The sequence below is a fragment of the Aedes albopictus genome, chromosome 2 (assembly GCF_035046485.1).
Source record: "Aedes albopictus strain Foshan chromosome 2, AalbF5, whole genome shotgun sequence".
Taxonomy (NCBI): domain Eukaryota; kingdom Metazoa; phylum Arthropoda; class Insecta; order Diptera; family Culicidae; genus Aedes; species Aedes albopictus.
Genome location: NC_085137.1, coordinates 148,361,928 through 148,383,183, shown reverse-complemented (window position 1 = coordinate 148,383,183; position 21,256 = coordinate 148,361,928). Strand labels below are relative to the sequence as shown.

Below are 21,256 nucleotides of genomic sequence, written 5' to 3'. Positions count from 1 at the left end.
GTTTCTACATGCAATGCTCATCTATATCTATATATATAAAAATGTAGTGGCATACGTGGGACCACGCATAACTTGCGAACGGAGGCAAATCGAATCGTCTTAGTTTTGTTCTGTTAGTTTTCACCCAAGGAAGGTTTATGAGGCCTAAAACATGGAAAAATTGAGAGTTTTTGGAAATCCAGCATTTTGTGACCGGGGACTTGGTCTTGGATAGAAACTTGAAACGTCAAAAAAGCAGTAGGCAAGACAAAGTTTGCCGGGTACAGCTAGTTTCATCTAAACATATAGAAAAATAGATGGAGACCATATAAGGGGACGAGGGAAAAGGTCAAACAAAAGTTAACGATTGTCCATTGGGCGAGGACAGGTGTCAAAAATCATGGTTCTGTCCACGTGGACGGCCTCGAAGTTCAAAATAACGGTTATTACAAATTCATACATACATTTTGATGTGAAAAGTCCTTGCTCAAACCCTGCAAAGCTATACAGGAACGGTTTCTCCAGACACTCCTCGCTTGTCAGCAGTTGTTGCACCACATCTGGATGGCTTGTGAAAAGCAGCATTTTCGGTCCGGACCAAACTCGCACCAGTCGATCAAAATCACTGAATATTTTCACCAAAACCTCAAATCGTTCCACATCGCTCTTCCCGAACATCAACGCTCCGTTTCCGATGAGCGGATACCATGGTTTGAGCTGCGGAAGGCTATCGGCAAATTTGTACCTCCGCCTTTGGCTTAGAAACAACCACACGGAAATCAGCCCTACGATCACCGTCGTCGCAACTAAAGCGAAAAGCATGTTGTCAACCAAACGATTCCGGTTCTCGAACTGACTCAGATGAGTACATAATCATCATGGATATACGCTAATCAGTCGAGAAAGAAACGTCTTGCCATTGTTGGTGGTTCGTCGCGAGAGTTTTCACGCCTCGTCATTGTTACCAGTGGATTGGCGAACAATTAAAGTCTTATATCATTTCAACTGAGAAGGGTACGCTCCTATTATTATATCTGTTCCATGGTAACGTTTTAATTCGATTCCTCCAGTGCTACTCGATGAACAACAATTACCACGTTTGAGATCATTTTTTGTTAGTAAGGAGTACTTAAATTCAGATTGGCAGGCATGTTGGCGTTTTCATTCTCTAATTTAATAAATCTAAAAATTAAGAGCCAGTTCGCGAGAACCGCGACCCCCTTTCCAAAGGAAGTGGAATCGATGTGCTCCGATTGAACTGAAATTTTCAGGGTATGGTTTTCCATATAAAAGATGATATCTGGCCGATTTTCAGATTTTTCCGTTAGGGGGAAGTGGGGTAAAATAACCCTCAAAGATTTCATGTCTAAAAATAGGTAAAATCACTAAAATCGCAATAACTTCCGCAAAAGTTAACGGATTCAGCTGAAATTTTGCATGGACACTCTACTCCTATGGCACTTCCATTTGAGCCAAGCGTTGGATATTCTTTGATATTTTATTTGAAGAAATAGGTTATTTTCATAATTTTTTTGACGATTTTCAGGGCGCCTGTTTTCGTACCAACAGAACTAGGATGAAAAACTGAGTACTACGTTTTGAAGGACTACCCAAGAGCTTTCATTTGATATGTGACCCAGATGCGCCAACTTAAAAACTTTCGAAAAAAAATTTTTTTTCTCGGGGTATGCGTTTTACCCCATATTTTTAGCTGTCTAAAGAAGTGTTGTCGCAAATTATGACAACGTTATTTATCGTCAAGGGTTTTTCTTCAATATTAATTCAACAGAAAAATGATGACTAAGAAATGCAATTATTAGATTTTTTTCATTTGGGGAAAGTAGGGTAAAACGGACTAACTCAACCTCTTTTCGAAATAACGTTGCTACGATGTTCTCTGATCAGAATCAAATTTTCAGAGTTCTTTATTCTACTCAAGAATAGATGCTTTATCATATATTATTTTTTTTTCTTGAGAAGATAACGGGGTAAAACAATTCTCAGAAAAAAAAATTTGAAAATTATCAAAATTTCAAAATTTACAAATGCTTTGGTAAAACTTGGCGAAATTTCATGAAATTAGAAGAAATTTCTTAATTTTTTATTGCTTATCCAAAGAAGCAAGTCTGACAACATTTTGACGTCGAGAAATGTCACAGATTAGCACGTGGTGTGCGATTCACCGGATTCTTTCTCGATTTTTCTTTCAACATGCATCTCCGGTTCAATTTTCTCTCTTTTTTTCTCGTGAAAGTTGCTGCAGTACACACGAAAAAGATTCACGAGGAAAGATGCATTTAGCGCCTTCAAATGATTTTTTGGACAAATATGGTCTTCTACAAAGCTGTTCCCAAAAATAAGGCCCTCTTTTTAATGTACATAAAAATTAGGGTGGTCCATATTTTCAAAGAAATTGGGAATCAAACTTTTTTATCTGCTAGAATAACTGTATACATTCTTCGAGAAAGTTGAAGATCTATCAATTTTGAGCAAGTTTCTTGAAGACACATTTTATGTAGCTTTGAAATTGACCGATCTAGAGATGTTTTTTTGAATAAGCTTAGGGTGGTTCAAGAAAAACCTGTTTTCTGGCGTTAACTTTTTCAGTTTCGATTTTTCATCAAAATCGCCCAAGAACACTTGTAGAGCATTTGAAGACGTGTCGTTTCATGCGCTGAAATGGTCTTTATCTCTTTTGGTTCAATAGTTACAGGTGTTTTTCCTAAAAAATCATATTTTTTTGAGAAGGTGATATGAACGATTGGTGTGTGAAAAATACTTAAAAAGTGCCTATTTTTTTTTTCTAGAAAATCATCAATATGTTTTGCACGGAATGACGAAGCAACATTCCCAGCGCACGAAAATGTGCGTTATTTTTGAGTTCTAAAAATGGTTCGTAGATATTTTTGATGTGAAATTTGAAACAAAAAAGATAAAGATAAAGGGTGATGCTAGAACAAAAGTTTTTTTATTGCTTTTCCTTTTTTGTTTAAAAATTTTCATCTAAGTCGCGTAAGAACCACTTTTACAGCTTCCAAAAAAGCGCATTTTCGTTCGCTGAGAATGTTGCTATGTCATTCCGTTCAAAAATTATTGATGATTATCTAGAAAAACAGGCACTTTTTAAGTATTTTTCACTTGAGTTACAAAAAAACAGCCCTCTAATTTTTTGATATGTTTTGTAACAACGTTTCTTCTTTTGAATGCGGACAAAAGATAATTTTTATGATTGCCCCAATCCGTCATAACACCTTTTCAAAAAACTATGCTCTACAAGTGTTTCTTGGGCGATTTTGATGAAAAATCGAAACTGAAAAAGTTAACGCCACAAAACCGGTTTTTCTTGAACCACTCTAAGCTTATTCAAAAAAACATCTCTAGATCGGTCAATTTCAAAGCTACATAAAATGTGTCTTCAAGAAACTTGCTCAAAATTGATAGATCTACAACTTTCTCGAAGAATGTATACAGTTATTCTAGCAGATAAAAAAGTTTGGTTCCCAATTTCTTTGAAAATATGGACCACCCTAATTTTTATGTACATTGAAAAGAGGGCCTTATTTTTGAGAACAACTTTGTAGAAGACCATATTTGTCCAAAAAATCATTTGAAGGCGCTAAATGCATCTTTCCTCGTGAATCTTTTTCGTGTGTACTGCAGCAACTTTCACGAGAAAAAAAGAGAGAAAATTGAACCGGTGATGCATGTTGAAAGAAAAATCGAAAAAGAATCCGGTGAATCACACACCACGTGCTAATCTGTGACATTTCTCGATGTCAAAATGTTGTCAATCGCTCCTTTGGATAAGCAATAAAAATTAAGAAATTTCTTCTAATTTCATGAAATTTCTCATAATTGAATTTTATTGGCTTTTCTCGGTGAACTTAATACTACTCAAAGAAGGAGGGAGTAACGATAAAAGCCAATAAAATTCAATTATGATAAAGTCATGCGGTGATTAAACCTAGAAAGTAAAATCCAGTTGGCAAGAAAGAATGAAACTCGGTTCGAATAAGATCATTTGGACACAATAGGAGCATACGAGATGAAAGCGCGAAAATCAAATAAGTAACGTTCGCTCGATATGAATCTCTGAACAAGTGTCGCAGATCGATAGAACCGAAAGCAAAGCCGAACAACATTTAACAGATCACAACCACGATCTTTTTGCCTGTCTAGGGCTAGTAGTCATCATCAAACTACTAGTACCTAGCCGTTCAACACGAGAACGTTAGGCAAAGGGGTCGTCGTTGTGATTGTGTTGTTCAATTATGGCCCTCTGTTAATTTTCAACTTCTATTCAATTTCTCTCGTCGTACACTTGCGATTCTATCCACCGTTTCTTTCATTACTTTCGTTACTCCCTCCTTCTTTGAGTAGTATTAAGTTCACCGAGAAAAGCCAATAAAATTCAATTATGTATGATAAAGTCATGCGGTGATTAAACCTAGAAAGTTCATGAAATTTCGCCAAGTTTTGCCAAAGCAATAGTAAATTTTGAAATTTTGATTATTTTCGACATTTTTTCCTGAGAATTGTTTTACCCCGTTATCTTCTCAAGAAAAAAAAAATAATATATGATAAAGCATCTATTCTTGAGTAGAATAAAGAACTCTGAAAATTCGATTCTGATCAGAGAACATCGTAGCAACGTTATTTCGAAAGGAGGTTGAGTTAGTCCGTTTTACCCTACTTTCCCCAAATGAAAAAAATCTAATAATTGCATTTCTTAGTCATCATTTTTCTGTTGAATTAATATTGAAGAAAAACCCTTGACAGATAAATAACGTTGTCATAATTTGCGACAACACTTCTTTAGACAGCTAAAAATATGGGGTAAAACGCATACCCCGAGAAAAAAAAATTTTTTTCGAAAGTTTTTAAGTTGGCGCATCTGGGTCACATATCAAATGAAAGCTCTTGGGTAGTCCTTCAAAACGTAGTACTCAGTTTTTCATCCTAGTTCTGTTGGTACGAAAACAGGCGCCCTGAAAATCGTCAAAAAAATTATGAAAATAACCTATTTCTTCAAATAAAATATCAAAGAATATCCAACGCTTGGCTCAAATGGAAGTGCCATAGGAGTAGAGTGTCCATGCAAAATTTCAGCTGAATCCGTTAACTTTTGCGGAAGTTATTGCGATTTTTGTGATTTTACCTATTTTTAGACATGAAATCTTTGAGGGTTATTTTACCCCACTTCCCCCTAACGGAAAAATCTGAAAATCGGCCAGATATCATCTTTTATATGGAAAACCATACCCTGAAAATTTCAGCTCAATCGGAGCACATCGATTCAAGAAGGGGTTGCGGCTCTCGCGAACTGGCTCTTAATTGAACTAAGTCGATGACAGAATGTAACGCGTGTGGCGGTAATGATCACTACCCAATTAGCACTACGCGATAAGATCATAGTACATGTATTTTACTCATCAAGATATCATTTTAACCCTCTAATGCAAGTTTCCCGCTCCGGGTGGTACTTTCCGAGCTATTTCTTAAACAGGTTAACTCCAAATGTTTAGAGGCGTTATCACTGATCCACATCCAAAAAAACAGAACTTGTAAAGCATTGCAAGCGAAAATTGCCTGAGGGCCTAAATGGTGCTATTCCACGCCAAACAACAGCAGCGCGAACCGATCTGTCGCTAAGATCTATCGATTACTCTGTGCAATTTATTGCTGGTCGCACATGTTAGTCATTGGAGGAATGTTGTTGAACAATCGAATTTCAACACTCAATCGCTCACTGTTGGATCCAATGTGATGGGCAACCCCATTGAAAAATATTCTGTTCTGGATGTACGACACCTACACTGCCGTGTGCAGCACAGTTTGTTGTCCCATGTTAATAGGGATTCCCATAGAACATGGGACAACTATATGCTGCACACGGCAGTACAGAATGGATATTTCTGAATGCCAATTTAAGACAATGCACAGTGCTTCGTTGTTCAGCAAAAAGTCAGCCAAAATCTCTTACTCAAAACCCTTAAAACATAAAAATCACGAAATCTATAACCCATCGCAAGTTTTTTGCAAATAAAATAAAATAATAAAAACAAAACACTTTAAAGGCTTTAAAATTGGCATCACCACATCGCTGGGGTGCGTATACTGTTAGAGTTTTAGAGCAATTATTAATTAGAAACGGAAAATTCGAGTCAAGTACAAGACACTGAAGACGACCTTACAGTTGAGGTCGAAATACGTATCTGTCAAAGGATGCAAATTCTTAGTGGAATTCAAAGGAACAGTACTTAACGCGGTTTTCGTTTTATTTACAGATATTCCCCTAACAAGCCCAGGTTAATCATCATCAAACGGAAATTGTTGTTTTTTTTTCAGAAGATCTCTCAGGAAGATTTCGACAGAAGTACCTTCAGGGAAAACACCTAGATCCTTCTCTTCAGAGATTTCCATTCCCATCTTCAGAGATTAGTCTGAGAGTTCCTTCAGAGATTCCTTCTGAAGTTCCTTCAGGAATTCCTACACGAGCTTCTTTAGGAACTAGTCTAGGAGTTTCCCCACAGTTTCCTCCAGGAGATCCTTCTTCTAAAATTTCAACAAGGGATTACTCCTGACGCTCCTTAGAGATCGCTCAAGGAAATGCTTCAGGGATCACTTCGGGAGTTTCCTCAAGGGTTCCTACAGGAATTTCATCTAGCATCCCTCCTGGAATTTATTAAAGAATCCATCCTGAAACTCCTTCGGGGGTTCCTCTTGGAATTACTTCGAGATGCCTCATGTAAATTTTTCAAAGATTCTAACAGGAATTCTTTCAAGGATTGCTCCAGAAGCTTCACCGGTGATCTCTCCAGGAGTTTGTTTAGGGATCTCCCTAAAAAATAGGTCCAAGAAGATTCAGGGATGCCACCAGGCGTTCATTAGGAATTCCTCCAAAAGTTCCCTAAGCTATTCCAACAGGAATTTGGTCAGATGTCCTTCCAGAAGTCCCTTCAGAGATTCTTCCAGGAAGATTTATGAATGCCTTCTGGAAAACCATCAAGATTGTCGTAAGATTGTTTTTCAGAAATTCCTGCAGGAAGTCTTCAGAAATAAGTGTTGGCGTTCCTGAAGGGATTCCTTCTGAAGTTGCTTCAGAAATTCATACAGACTATAGTTCAGGAGTTCCTTCAGAGATTCCTCCAGGAGTTTCAGGGATTTTTGCACATGTTTCTGCTGAGATTCCTCCAGAATTTCTTCAGGGATTCCTACAGAAGTTCCTTCAAAATCTCTTCAAGAGTTCCTTCAGAGAATCTTATAGGTTCCAAGGACAGCTCGAGGAGAATTCAGGGATTCCCCCTAAACTTTATTCAGGTTTTCCTATATAAGAGTTCCTTCTAAGATTTATTCAAGATATGCTTAGGGAATTTCTCAAGGGATTCTTCCAGAAGTTCTTCCAGGGATCGCTCCTGGGTTTTTTTTTTTCAGATCGTAGATTGACATTGAGATTTTTCCAAAAGGACTAACGGATTCTCCAGCAAAAACATCAAAGATTTCTCTAAAAGCTCATTCAGGAATTCCTACAGGAGTTTCTTCAGGGAATCTCGTAAGAGTTCCTTCAATAATTTTCTTAGGCATATCTCCAGGATATTCTTGAGGGATCTTTCATTGAGTTTCTACAAGAATTGTTCCAGAATTTCCATCTGAAATTCCTCCAGGTTGCTTCTGAGAGGTTAATAGTGTCTATTTATTATTTACTTACTGGGGAGATATGAAACGAGATGGCGGGATTTGAAAAAGTCTTTTTTAATTTAATTCAGACTAGTGAAGAGACAACGGCTGGTTATGTCAGATACAATACAAAACCGGTGACAGTTCCTCGAAGATAAGTTAAAACGTTAAAACCACAGACAAATAGTTGTAACACTCTTCAAAACGGCTTGGCACATGCATTTAACGATCAATTCAAATTTCATTTGATTTGCGCGATCGTTCCACCAGAGGCGCTAGTGTTCGATCGCTTTGACGTTTGCGATTGTACACTTTTCTGAATGATGCAAACGATAATTACAGGCAATTTGTGTAGTAGTGTGCGTGTCAGCAAAACGTCAAATCGAAATCCATCATGGCCGACAGTGTCGCGCGCGGTTCTACCAACAGGTGGCAGTGTGCTCATGAAAATGACATCGGGCAAAAGTTGTTGATGAATTTCCTCTACGAGTTACGTCTGTTTGTCTGTGTTAAAACTAAAACAATACCGTCGTTGGGGTGAGAACCCAACTAACAATCGCAAACCACAAACAAGCCTGCATGATGCTTTATAATAGTAATGATAGCTGAACTAAAATTATGCTATACACATCACTGTACAAAAGCTTCTTCATAGCATAGCATAGCATAGCATAACATGAATACTTGCTATATCTGACATACTGAGTAACGTTTCATAATCAATAGCGGAGACTGGACCAACCTGAAGTCTTCTATATATTATTATGAACCTTTGGGACATTGAGGCTCGTCCAAACTATCCTGAAGTTTGGCTCTTGATAGTAACAGTAGTTATTTTCACAATGAACTTTAGACTATAATCTGTAATCCCCCTGGCATATCATGAGACATTTCAAGATAGCTTTGAGATATTCCAGATCAACATCACTACTCCGGAAACCATAGCTTTAGGTCTACACTTGTGATAATAGCTTTTGCCACTACGTTAAGGTGTTACATAATCCACTGTACTTACCTAAGCAGTTGGAGAAACAATGCGCGTTGTTATATATTTTTGGGATTGTTATGGACTCCTTACTGTTATGGAGGTTAGTTGATAAAAACAACCATTGTAACTTTCAGAAGACTTGCTGTACATGATAGATTACAAACCGTAGCTTTTAATGAAAGAGGCTACCGTTACACCCGCAGACTTAGGGATCTAAACTCAAGAATAGTTTGGATGACCTAGGATATCACGACTGATCGGATATTTCCTATTTACCTTCCAGAATACTTACTGGACATGATAGATAACAAATCGTAGCTTTGTAAAATGAAAGAAGTTACCGTTACACCCGCAGACTTTAGGATCTAAACTCAAGAACACTGTCCATATTCACATAGTTGACGTAAGCGCCATTTTAGTTTTTAACACACGTTTGAAAATTTAACAATGACAAATGGGAAGTTTAAGATTTTTTTTTCCACTTTGACATATAGCTAGTGATTAGATCTTGTGCTCAATTGAATAAAACTGGTAACAATTATGCACATGTGATAGATATTAGCTAGTGAATACTGACATTGTCAATGGCGGTTTCGTCGACTATGCAATCAAGGGCAGAACATTTTGGATGACCTAGGATACCCCGTCTAATCTGATACTGTCTATTGAATTTTCAGAAGACTAACTGGACATGATAGATTACAAATCATAGCTTTGTATAATGAAAGAAGTTACCCTTACGCCCGCAGACTTTAGGATCTAAACTGTTCGGATGGCCTAGGATATCCCGACTGATCTGATATTGTCTATTAAACCTTCAGAAGACTTGCTGGACATAGTTTAGTTTAGTTTTTATTTTTTAACAAAAATTTAGAAAGAGGGAAAAGCCCCTTTGAGTGAACTTTCTGGGCATGATAGATTACAAATCGTAGCTTTGTATAATGAAAGAAGTTACCGTTACACCCGTAGACATTAGGATCTAAACTCAAGAATAGTTTGGATGACCTAGTATGTCCAGAAAAAATATTCCGCATAATAGTCTACCGTTTTTATACTATTGAATACCAAAACTACAGAAAAACGTAGAAAAAACTCCAGAATAACGCTTAGAAAAATTCCAGCCGAATGAGTGAATTTATATAGCCGTTTCTATGTTGGGGTCATATATGACCCCTCCGGCTCCAAAGGGCTAAGCCACCGCGCTTTTACAATTCCTCGTGAACAGTTTACGAACGGTTACAAAGTAACCCTAAACCAAGGTGTTAGGCGACCCGTGCTGATGTATAGTATGCGGCAGGAAAAAATGCGAGTGTTTCTCAACTTCAAACCTTGTTTCCGTCCATTTGACGTTAACCAATCTATGTTTCAACGTTCCATGATCTCTAATAGGCTAGTTTTCTGAAAAGTTAATTAAAAATTTTCCCATTTTGGTCACAAACCTTTACACGGCGGTGCCTGAAGCTTAAGACTAACAGAATTTTCAAACCGCAGAAAAGTACACAGGTCGCTAAATTTCGTATCTGATAAAACAAAATGTTTAATTTTCTCTACAGTACATTGTGGCTGATTTCGTCATTTTAGCGCGCTTAATTAATAACTTTTTAACTATGACATATAGCGTCATGGTGTCTTCGAGAAAGTTTTTCACTATCACAAGGAGCTTCTTTTGAACTATTGTGAAAGTTGATCAATCCCCCTAAAAGAGAGATAGAAAATTTATTTTTTGAATTTTTCAAGATACAAGGTTGGCGTCTTGACAAAAGTTGTAGAAAATGTTGTTTGGAGCAACTTTGTTAAAGACGCCAAATTTGTAACTCCGTTACTTTTCAAGGTACGTTAAGTTTTCTATCATCAGCCCCTTGAAAAGGGTTTTTTCGCAATAACTTTCTAATAATTAATTCTACATTTTTCTCATGTTCTACAAAGTTATAGATAATGGTAAAATACACAATTTCTTCGAACATGACATCGCGCTAATTTCAAAAATAATATAGTTATAACGGTTTTTATAGTTTTGTGGGCCATATTTCAAGCATATGTAACTTAGTTATAGGCAATTATATGCAAATTTCTTTTTATGCATGTGAAAGTACAAGTAATTGTCTCTCTTAGAAAGTCAAAATCATCGAACTGTTAGAGACTGTAAGATGGTTTTTGTATACAAACTTACAACCATTTATGACACTTTTATATCCCTTTCGTGACGGAGCACAAAAAATTGAAATCTCCATACAAATGGCTCAACTTTGGCTCTCCAGAACTCTTAGATTTCCTAACAAAACAACAATTATTTTACCTCATTTGAAAGAACTACTATGCTCGATCTTTAACGGAGCCCGTAACGTGGGTAGTTCACCTTTTTGTGTTGCGTTACGGAGTGAGGTCTACCAGACCGAATCCTAGTGACATCCAGTTTGTCAAGCTGGGGAAATGTGTTTTGGTAATAAGGATTCAGGGTACAAAGTCCTTGTTACTGGCGACAGTTTCTAAAATTGCATTTATTCTGTCTTGCTGATAGTTCAAGACTCGGACTTTGCCCACCCGAGGCTACACTTGATGTAAGGAAATCAAACATACTTAACGTACCTAATTGCGTACTAACCTATTAAGAACTTTTAAGTTCCGGCAATTCAAGAACTCACGTGAATTCTTATTGCATAACAAATTCTCTAATTCTACAGGGTGCGGCAGGAAAAAATGCGAAAAGTTCAAGGCACTTTTACTCGCTAAATATGGGATATTTATTACTTTTTTTGATGACAGTGCATCAGTCAATGTCTATATTTTAGCACAGAAAAATAAAAATGAACATATTTGATGTTTAACACGTGATAATATAAGCCTAATAAGCGGGTATCAAAAAACTGCGCGCCCAATGGTCATTAAACAAAATGACTATAACAGTAAAAAACCCAGATTAATCCACCTAGTGGTGATAGTGCCTTTCTCGTCGAATATGTACTCAAGAGCCATAAGCTGAAGTGTTCCTGAATTCTGAGAATACTCTAGAATGGAACAAATTTCATTTTCTTCTTTTGTCACAGTGCTCGTTAACTAATCAATGGGGGAGTAGAGTTGATAAATAATTAATGTATTTGATGAAAAAATACCACAATTAAGCTAAGCGGATTTGGTAGGAAACCGGATTTGGTAAAAAATTTCCTCGAGGACTCTAATTTCACTTTAAAATTTAAAAATTTATTGATTGAGGGGAATTAGGGGCGATATGGACACCCTAAGCAAATGAGTACGTTAGGCCTGTATAACAGAGAAAAACTTAACATATTATTAGTTGGCTTACAACTTTAGTTTGTTTTCTACGTATTTCAATCATTTACAGCAGGTAGAATGTCTTTATTGTGAAGAAATAATGAATTGGCTTCTTAAGCGGTGTTGAGATAATTCCATATTCTGAATCTGCATGCGAAACTGAGCCGAAATCCAAATTTTCATGAATTTTGGTGCCCGGGAACCTATTGAAAAATCAATTTGAAGTTTGTATGGGAGCGATTTGTCGAATCACCCCTCGTCGCATTTTGTACTGGGTGGAGCTGTCAAACAGTTACCCAGCTGTCAAAAGGTGATTTCAAAAAATCTCTTTGAAATTGATTTTAGGTACCAAAATAAAGTTCTAAAAATCTGAAAAAAATCATAGTGGCTCAGAAAAAGGTGCTCTTTCGTATAAAATCAAAAAATCGTTACATTTTTCTTAATTTAAAAACCCAATTGTAAATCGTGTGTTTTTTAGGGCTGGCAGAGAAGGTACGGGGCGAAATGGACACCCATCGGGGCATAATGGACACCCCTGCATATTTTATGCTAATTCTTCGATTCATCGATCAGTTAAGTAATTTTCCCAAAAAGATCGATACCACAGATAAAACACTCCATCTCAGACGAGTTTACAAAACATCAAAGTTAATTAAATAAACTTTAGGCTAAAATAATCCAATTGATTTTTTCCAAACACTCTTAAACGCATAAGAGTATGCAATGCGCGTACATCCATTCGTAATTGCCAGTGTTCATTTCGCCCCAAATCGACTACAATATTGAAATTTCTATTTTGAGTAAGTTCTAATCACAAATAAAACATTTTATCCATTGCTAAATCTACGTATAAAAAAGACACTACACCGTCTTCAACCAGAGGTTGAACAGACTGAACAATCACTAACATTAGGCAACGGACAACACAGAACACCCAGTGGACCAGAGGAGGATTTTTCGTTGGACGAAAAGTTTCCTTCGAATGGAGTGGGAATCGAACCCTCACTCCGTGGCACTCACAATACGCCTAAACGACTGACGCCGCTAACCGCACGGCCACGAAGCCCACTCATGCAGATAAGGTATATACATGCAGATGAGGTAGCAATTCAATGGTTTTTATGGTGGACACACTCAAACACTCGTAATACCTTATTTGCTGCTGCGTTGAAATTATTAGAATTTCACCATATGAAAAACATATTTCAATTTCAATGATATTTAGGTTACTTTGGAGGCATATGAATGTTACTTTTTCAAAATAGAACGTTGACTTGTTCCTTTACACTTATGCATTAAAAGTTTAGCATGAAAGCCAACGGTTTCGGCAAAAATAGGGGTGTCTATTTCGCCCCGGGTGTCCATTATGCCCCGATCTCCCCTATTTATTTGTGCCTTTCCTCAAAATGATGAATTCCCAGTAAAATTTCCAAGGGAGACTCCTCTTGACTTATGAGAAAGTCGAAATTTGTGTCAGCCTTATTCAGAAAAGCAACAATTATATCAAAGTCATAATCGAATTTGGAAACTTATTGATGGCTCATATTCCGAAGTTATGTATTATGTTAAGCGTATAAGGGGCTGTCCATAAACCACGTGGTCATTTTTTTGGGACTTCTCAACCCCCCCCCGCGTGGTCATTTGTCCATACAAAATTTTTTATTCGTCCATACAAAATGCTCATATGCCGAACCCCCCCCCCTCATGACCACGTGGTTTATGGACAGCCCCTAAGCAGAGCTGAAAAATATCAAACCTCTCAGTTGACTGCTTGACCACCTTCACTAGCACTGGATGCCGATCATTATCAAGATATTTCGGCAAATATTTTTTCTGCACACTTTAGCCTTTATTTTATCATCGTTGGTTTATGTAAAATTTGACAAAAAAAAGTGCAAGCTAGTAAAATTTATCATAATAAAGCCCATTCAAATTTCAACCGTGTTACAGAGCGCGAGGGCTCAACCAGTTGCATCAAAATTGTATGTAGTAATTTCAACCGCAAAAGGAGATTGATGCTATGAAATTAAAATTTCCCCATAAAACGTTGATTCATCCTACTGTATAATTACGTCTCAGGAATCTAAAATGGTGTGATTTGACAAGATCGCTTTAATGTTTATCAAGATTATGCTCTTTTACACATATTTATCGCTTGCATTGATTTTGTTCACCTTCGTAATTTCAGCGATAAATCCAATTCTGGTTCTGCAACACTGCTGGTAATGGTGTGGTCAGAGACTATTTTCTTGCTGTTCGTTTATCTGGTTATCCAACATTTTTGATGATTTGATGTTTCATATGCATGGGTTTGGTTCACTTTTTTAACTGGCCACTTCCGGCGGGACACCTGGAACCGGTTCCGGAACATAACCGGTTCAGGTATGTTATTTGTGGATTGATTGGTAATTATCGGTGACAAATATCAGAAACAGCTTGTTAAGCGTTACGCGTTACGACCTACTATTCTTCGGTCATCGTCAGACGCATTTAGTCGGATTCACCCCTACAACTTCGTCAGTTTAATATATAAGCGGTTCAGATATGGTCTGAAACTATTTTCCTGCTTACCGTTCATCTGGTTATCGATTAAGCCGCTATTTGGTGTGTCACATGCATAAGTTTGGCTCAGTTTTTTAATTGGTCACTTCCGACGGGATACCTGGAACCGGTTTCGGAACACAACCGGTTCAGATAAGGTATTTTCCTGCTTACCGTTCATCTGGTTATCCAAAATGCCGTACTTTGATGCGTCGCATGCATGGGTTTGGTTCACTTTTTTAATTGGCCACTTCCGGCGGGACACCCGGAACCGGTTCCGGAACACTACCGGTTCATATATGGTCTGAAACTACTTTCCGGCTTACCATTCAACTGGATATCAAAAAAACCGCTCTTTGATGTGTCACATGCATGGGTTATGTTCACTTTTATATTTGGCCACTCCAGACGGGACACCCGGAACCGGTTCCGGAACACAACCGGATCAGATAAGGTATTTTCCGTTCATCTGGTTATCGATAAAGCCTCTCTTTGATGCGTCGCATGCATGGGTTTGGTTCACTTTTTCAATTGGCCACTTCCGGTACGACACCTGGAACCCGTTCCGGAACACAACCGGTTCAAATACGGTATGAAACTATTGTCATGCTGACCATTCATCTGATTATCGAAAAAGCCTCTCTTTGATGTGTCGCATGCATGGGTTTGGTTCAATTTTTTTAATTGGCCACTTCCGGCACGACACCCGGAACCGGTTCCGGAACACTACCGGTTCAAATATGGTTTGAAACTACTTTCATGCTTACCGTTCAACTGGTTATCGAAAAAGCCGCTCTTTGATGTGTCACATGCATGGGTTATGTTCACTTTTATATTTGGCCACTTCCGGAAGGACACCCGGAACCGGTTCCGAAACACTTCCGGTTCAGACATAGTCTGAGACTATTTTCCTACTTCCCGGTCATCAGATAATCGAAAATGCCGTGGTTTGATGGGTCGCATGCATGGGTTTGCTGCATTTTCATATCCAGCCCCTTCCTGGGGTACAGATCTGGAACACCTAAATGGCCATAACTCCGGAACGGCTGAACCGATCCGAACCATTTTCAATAGGAAACAATGGGACCAGATTCCGCGTCGAATGAACCATCTGTCGTTAAAATCGGTTGATGTTTACTATCTAAAAGTTAGGTGACTTTTTTTGTACACACACACACACACACACACACACACACATACGCACACACATACATACACACACACACATACACACACAGACATCATCTCAACTCGTCGAGCTGAGTCGATTGGTATATAACACTTGACCTCTCCGGAGGCTCTATCAAATTTTCGTTTTTGGAGTGAACATATAGCCTTTCGGTACACCTTGGTGTACGAGAAAGGCAAAAATTAGCTTAAATTCGATGAACAACCAGACCACACTGATCCAGAGACGTGTAGTTTCGCATACTAGATGAAATAAGTACATATATTCAATGATATTGTAGAGAAATTTAAAAATTTTGTTTCAACAGATACGAAATTTAGCGACCTGTGTACTTTTCTGCGGTTTGAAAATTTTGATTGTCTTCAGATTCAGGCACAGCTCTGAAAAGGTTAGTGACCTAAATTGGAAAATTTTTAATTTACTTGTCAGAAAACTAGCCTATTAGAGATCATCGAACGTTGAAACAAAGATTGGTTAACTTCAAATGGACGAAAATTAGGTTTGAAGTTGAAAAACACTTTCTCATTTTTCCTGCCGCATACTGTAAAGCTTGAATCGAATTCGTTGCCGTCCACACGTTGCTTAAACATCGCTTAAGTTTTGTTATTCGACTAGTTGTCGACATGAACATTGAAGCTGATGAATTATTGATTAATCATATCCGCAACGTCTATTCATGTAATTAAACTTTCCTGTAAGCATTGTTCATCAGCAGCGCTACTGAAGCTTAATAGTAGTCGCTATGGTGCGATGTTGTTTTGCAAATTTGGTGAGCCTACAAACATCTTTTTCATTTCTCATAACCAAAAAATAGATGTTTTTAGTTTTCGGAACCTCCATTTCGTGTACGAAAGAAAAATAGGTCACCCTGCTGTTAATCTCCGGACAAAGAGTGAATCCTCAACCCGGGTTTCAGGCTCGGTGGTTTTGCTGCCGTTGATAAGTGTAGTGTTAAAGTTAAGTCGTGATGTATTTGAAGTGTGTTACAATTATTTAGAGCTACTGCAAGGCTCTCGTTTGATGTAGAATAATTTGCAACTGTGTTTACAAATGTAAACATGACGAACAATGACAATTAAGCGCACTGATATAATCAGCAGCTGAACAGAACCTATCAGGCCAAACATGTCTAAAGGTCCTATCTGCAAAAGAGAGGCTCTCTTTGGTTTCCCTCTCTTTTGTTAATATCTCAGCTGTTTATTTGTATTATGATTGTTTCCTTGCATTGAACGATGGTCAAAACAATAGTCTTTTGATTTGTACTGCAAAAATAGTAGAAAAGTGTACCATTACATTGCAATAATGGAAAGAGAAACTGAACAAAGAGAGCCTCTCAAATGCAGATAGGACCTATTGAAATGTTTGGCCTGCTATGTTTAAGCTACTTGTTCCACTGTGAATGATCTGCAGAATACCGGCATCTAATATGTCGGAATCAGCTTGTCTTCGTACATTATTAGAACATTGTTAGGCTAGAGATGGAAATTCCTAAACAACTTTCCTTAAACTTCTGTTCAATCAGTTGTTCAATTTACATTAATATGATGAACAAAAGTGCTGTTTTAACTGTTTGAAATATTTATTCGACTCCTTTTTCAACACATACTCTTATTCAACTGTCGGCGCTTTCGTAAAACACTTGTTTAGCTGGCATGCTTATTAATGATTCCGAATTGTTACTTGGGTTACGGGCGCGCAAATATAGATACTTGAACCTCGATTATCTTAAAATAATGTTTTTTTTTAAACATCGATGAGGTGACTACGATTGCGGAATCGGTTCTCAACCGATTTCAACCAAACTTTGTTTAGTGTTTAGCCATTTATGTGTCGTATCCTTGAACAATCAACATTTTTTTCAAAAAAAAAATCCATCAAAAATGCATTTTTTTATTGTTTCCCGTTTGCAAAATAAAATCAATTTTCGATATACTGATCGTTCAAGGACACCACAAGGTCCTCTAGAAATTGTTTTGTTTTGGGTTTGTCCTTTCAGTTGAGTCATTGGACTGTAATCATAATCACGGCAAACCTCTGTGAAGAAAACACGTTTTTCAGAAATTGGCTTCTTTAACGGTGTTGAGATAATTCCATGTTCTGTTCTGATTCTGCTCGATAAACTGGGCCAAAATCCAAATTTCCATTGCACTAATGCACTGCCTTTGCAACTAATGCCTGCTCTCAAAACTGTGGATTATATCTCATCTCACCCGAGCAATCCACTAGCATACATGAAAAGTTAAAATTCTTCTCTTTTGTTTAATCAATGAATTAGGTAAGATGAATGAAATACGATCTACTCTACAGTTTTGTGAGCAGGCATTGATTGCAAGCGCAGTTACGCCCTTTTTAGTTGTTGGTGTCGATTTGAGTAAAAGCAACTGCTTTTTGTTTTCGTGATACTGAGCTGGGGATTCCCGAAAAAATAATTCGCACGAAATACAGTTTGCTTTCGAAGGTGCTAAATAATGCAATTAGTCTAGTCACATTGTTTGACCCGAACTGACGTAATAAATTATCAAATTTAAAGCTCCGAAAATAAACCAGAAGAAAACTTACATTTGGATGTGAATAGTCCTCGCTCAAACCCAGCGAAGCTATACAGGAACGGCTTCTCCAAACAATCACTACTAGACAGGATCTGCTGCACCAGATCTGGATGGCACGTAAAGAGCAGCATCTGAGGTCCTGCCCAGACCTTCACCATCCGATCATGCTCGCTAAAAATCTTCACGATAGTTTCGAACCTCTCGGTATCACTTTTCCACATAATATCCGCATTTCCCAACAGAGGGTAGACCGGCTGAAGGCTTGGCACAGCATCCGCGAATCGGTACTTCCGTCGATGGCTCACGTAAAGCACACAACAAAGCACCACGATCAATACACTTAGCACTAGCAACATTCCGTAATCCGATTCCGTCGACGTCTGGTATCAAACTAATGTTCCGCGGTGACACCAGTTCGCTAATCATCTACCGTCGAGCTCAGACGATTGCAGAAAAAAAAACTTTTCACAACACACTGGTTGCACTCACCTACATAACGTGAAATGAACGCCGACAACGCAACATATATCCGAAGATCGCGGTCAAAATTTAGATAAATCCACTGCCCGATCGACGACAACGCCGACTGAACTCAACAATTTTTTTCGCCACCCTCGCCCCCAAAAAACAAGAAACCCCAAATTTATCTGTTACACTTGACTCCCCCCGCGAACTGCTGCAGCGTGACAAGAGCTGACCCACGACGCCGTGACGACGACCGGTCCCTTCAAGATCTCCTCTAAATGGCTGCCGCCGAGCAACATCGGTAACTGAGTGCGTCTTATCAAGGTTGTCGAAAATCTGCGCTCATCCACCGATAAGTGCAAATTACATTCATCTAGTCACGTAGCAACGCATCGTAATCCCACTACTGCACTTGGAAGCCAGATTCCGACTGCAGCCAGTAGTAGGTGGATACTCGTTTGCTATCTCGGTGCATCTCCGATGATGAGTCTATCCAAACAGAACTAGGTACCGAATGGAAGAGCACATGAGACGGGAAGTGATCTTTCTTTTCGTCACTTTGTCTAGGTCAGCTATAAATGGGAACGGCCAAAGGGCAGCGAGCGGTGTATTTGCAAACCTGTTTGCGACTTTTAATTGAATTTGGTTGCTCTGCAGATCGGAAGGTCGCCTCTGGTGCGGAAATGCCCAATCGCATGGTGCATCTCATCAGAGATGAGAAGAAGATGGTGGAAAATGTTCATGTGAACGTGATAATGGATGCACTTTGACTCGCTTTGCTCTAGCTAGGAAGTACATAGTGCAATTGGCGCGATCATTCCCCGCTCATCGCCACTAGCGGTGGAAATTTCTTAGAGGCACAATGTGTCGCGTGGGGGATGGCAGAGATTTGCACGTTGACTCACACCCGTATAGGATAATGGAATCGTCGTCAATTGAGTTCGTACGTGTTGACTAATTAGATCTTCTGGGCGACAAGTTTGCAAACAATCGTGCTCCGTGACGGTTGACTCGTGAGCATTATTGATACATACATGGAACCACGAGTCTCATCGTAGTTACATCGCAGTTGCATCCTGTGACAATTTCAAGCTAAGTTCTTGTGATTAAAATCGCTGATGATTGAGAAGAGTAATATTGAACTATGAATAAAAGTGTTATTCTAGGGAATATAAACGGCGTACGTTTTTTTAATGTTTTTATCCAGGAAATCATTATCATGATATTTCGCCTTTTTAAGCTAATAAAGCTGTTGAACGGCCAATCTAGAGCATGCTCGCCCCTGAATAGCACTATAGCAGCACATAAGGTAAAATAGTTATTTATGCAACAAGTTGCAAAATGATGATTTTTTCAGCAAGAGTCGTACATTTATCCAACGAGGCTTGCCGAGTTGGATAAATACGACTAGTGCTGAAAAAATCGAGTTTTGCAACGAGTTGCATACAACATTTTTTGTAATTACGAAAAATACTCATTCAGTATGATCGTTTCTCCCTCCACAAACATGTATCAGGGGGGAGGAACCACGTGCGAGCACATGCTTATCAGCGTAGTATTTTTTGTTCGATCAGGTAGGCTATGGTGTAGTAGGTGTCACCAATGAACGAGCTCCCGTCGTCAAACAGTTGTGCAGCTGCCCCTTTACCAAATTTGCAGTTCGAATCGGAATTCAAATCGTTCTTATTCAGATTTGAGCTACTCAGAGGATGTGGAGGCATCTACTGAATCTGCGGTGGGCGTGGCAGCAAGTGAAAAGTGCGTGCTGGCAAAAGTGTCGAAAAGTGCTACTTTTCAGCACTTTGAGGAGTCTCTTTACTATTACTTTAGAGCTTTTAGTAGAACTTGTTACTTCAGACTCTAGTTTAATTTAAAAACACTTCACTAATACTTCACTTTTGCAAAAGAAAATAAAAAATGAATAACTCTTTTAAAGAAAAACTAGAAAGGACGAGCAAATTCCTTTTAATTCTACTACTGTGCTTATCTTCGGACAGATAGGCCTATTTCGTCTGTGACTTACAGACTTCTTCAGTGTCGAGCACTTGGCACTGAAGAAGTCTGTAAGTCACAGACGAAATAGGCCTATCTGTCCGAAGATAAGCACAGTAGTAGAATTAAAAGGAATTTGCTCGTCCTTTCTAGTTTTTCTTTAAAAGAGTTATTCATTTTTTATTTTCTTTTGCAAAAGTGAAGTATTAGTGAAGTGTTTTTAAATTAAACTAGAGTCTGAAAAAAAAACTTTGAGGAGTGCCGAAAAGTAGCACTTTTCGGCACACTTGCATCAGCGGTGAAAAGTAGGCCATTTCATCATACTTCAGCCTATTGAAATGTCCAACTTTTCACAACGTAATTACAAAAAAAGTTTTTTTGTGGTTACTCGGATAGACGCGCAATCTTATAACAAATTTGTTTTGTTCACTGCTGTAACCGCGTGAAAAAGTTTGACCATCGAAAGTGATGAATAATGAATAAATGCATGCAGTTTGACTTGCAGTGTAAGGTAAATTATAGCAGTCTGCTTTATTCTTCAAAGTGACGTGTGCGACGTAACAATTATCGTCATTTTTTGGTATATATCTGGTGAAGTGATAAAAG

At 38.3% G+C, this 21,256-nt stretch overlaps 1 protein-coding gene across 2 annotated transcripts in view; it reads right to left on the bottom strand.

The window, feature by feature from the left end:
* Positions 1-19,092, bottom strand: part of LOC109421017 (cytochrome P450 4c21) — a 36,837-nt gene extending 17,745 nt beyond the window's left edge. Inside the window, exon 1 of one of the 2 annotated variants that reach the window (XM_029859184.2) lies at positions 18,204-19,092. In XM_029859184.2, the coding sequence (XP_029715044.1) occupies positions 18,204-18,549 (346 nt within the window). In that variant the 5' untranslated portion in view covers positions 18,550-19,092. Of the gene's footprint in view, positions 1-443; positions 892-18,203 lie in introns of those variants that run through there. The other variant, XM_062855090.1, reaches the window with a different exon arrangement.
* Between the last annotated feature and the right edge of the window lie 2,164 nt (positions 19,093-21,256).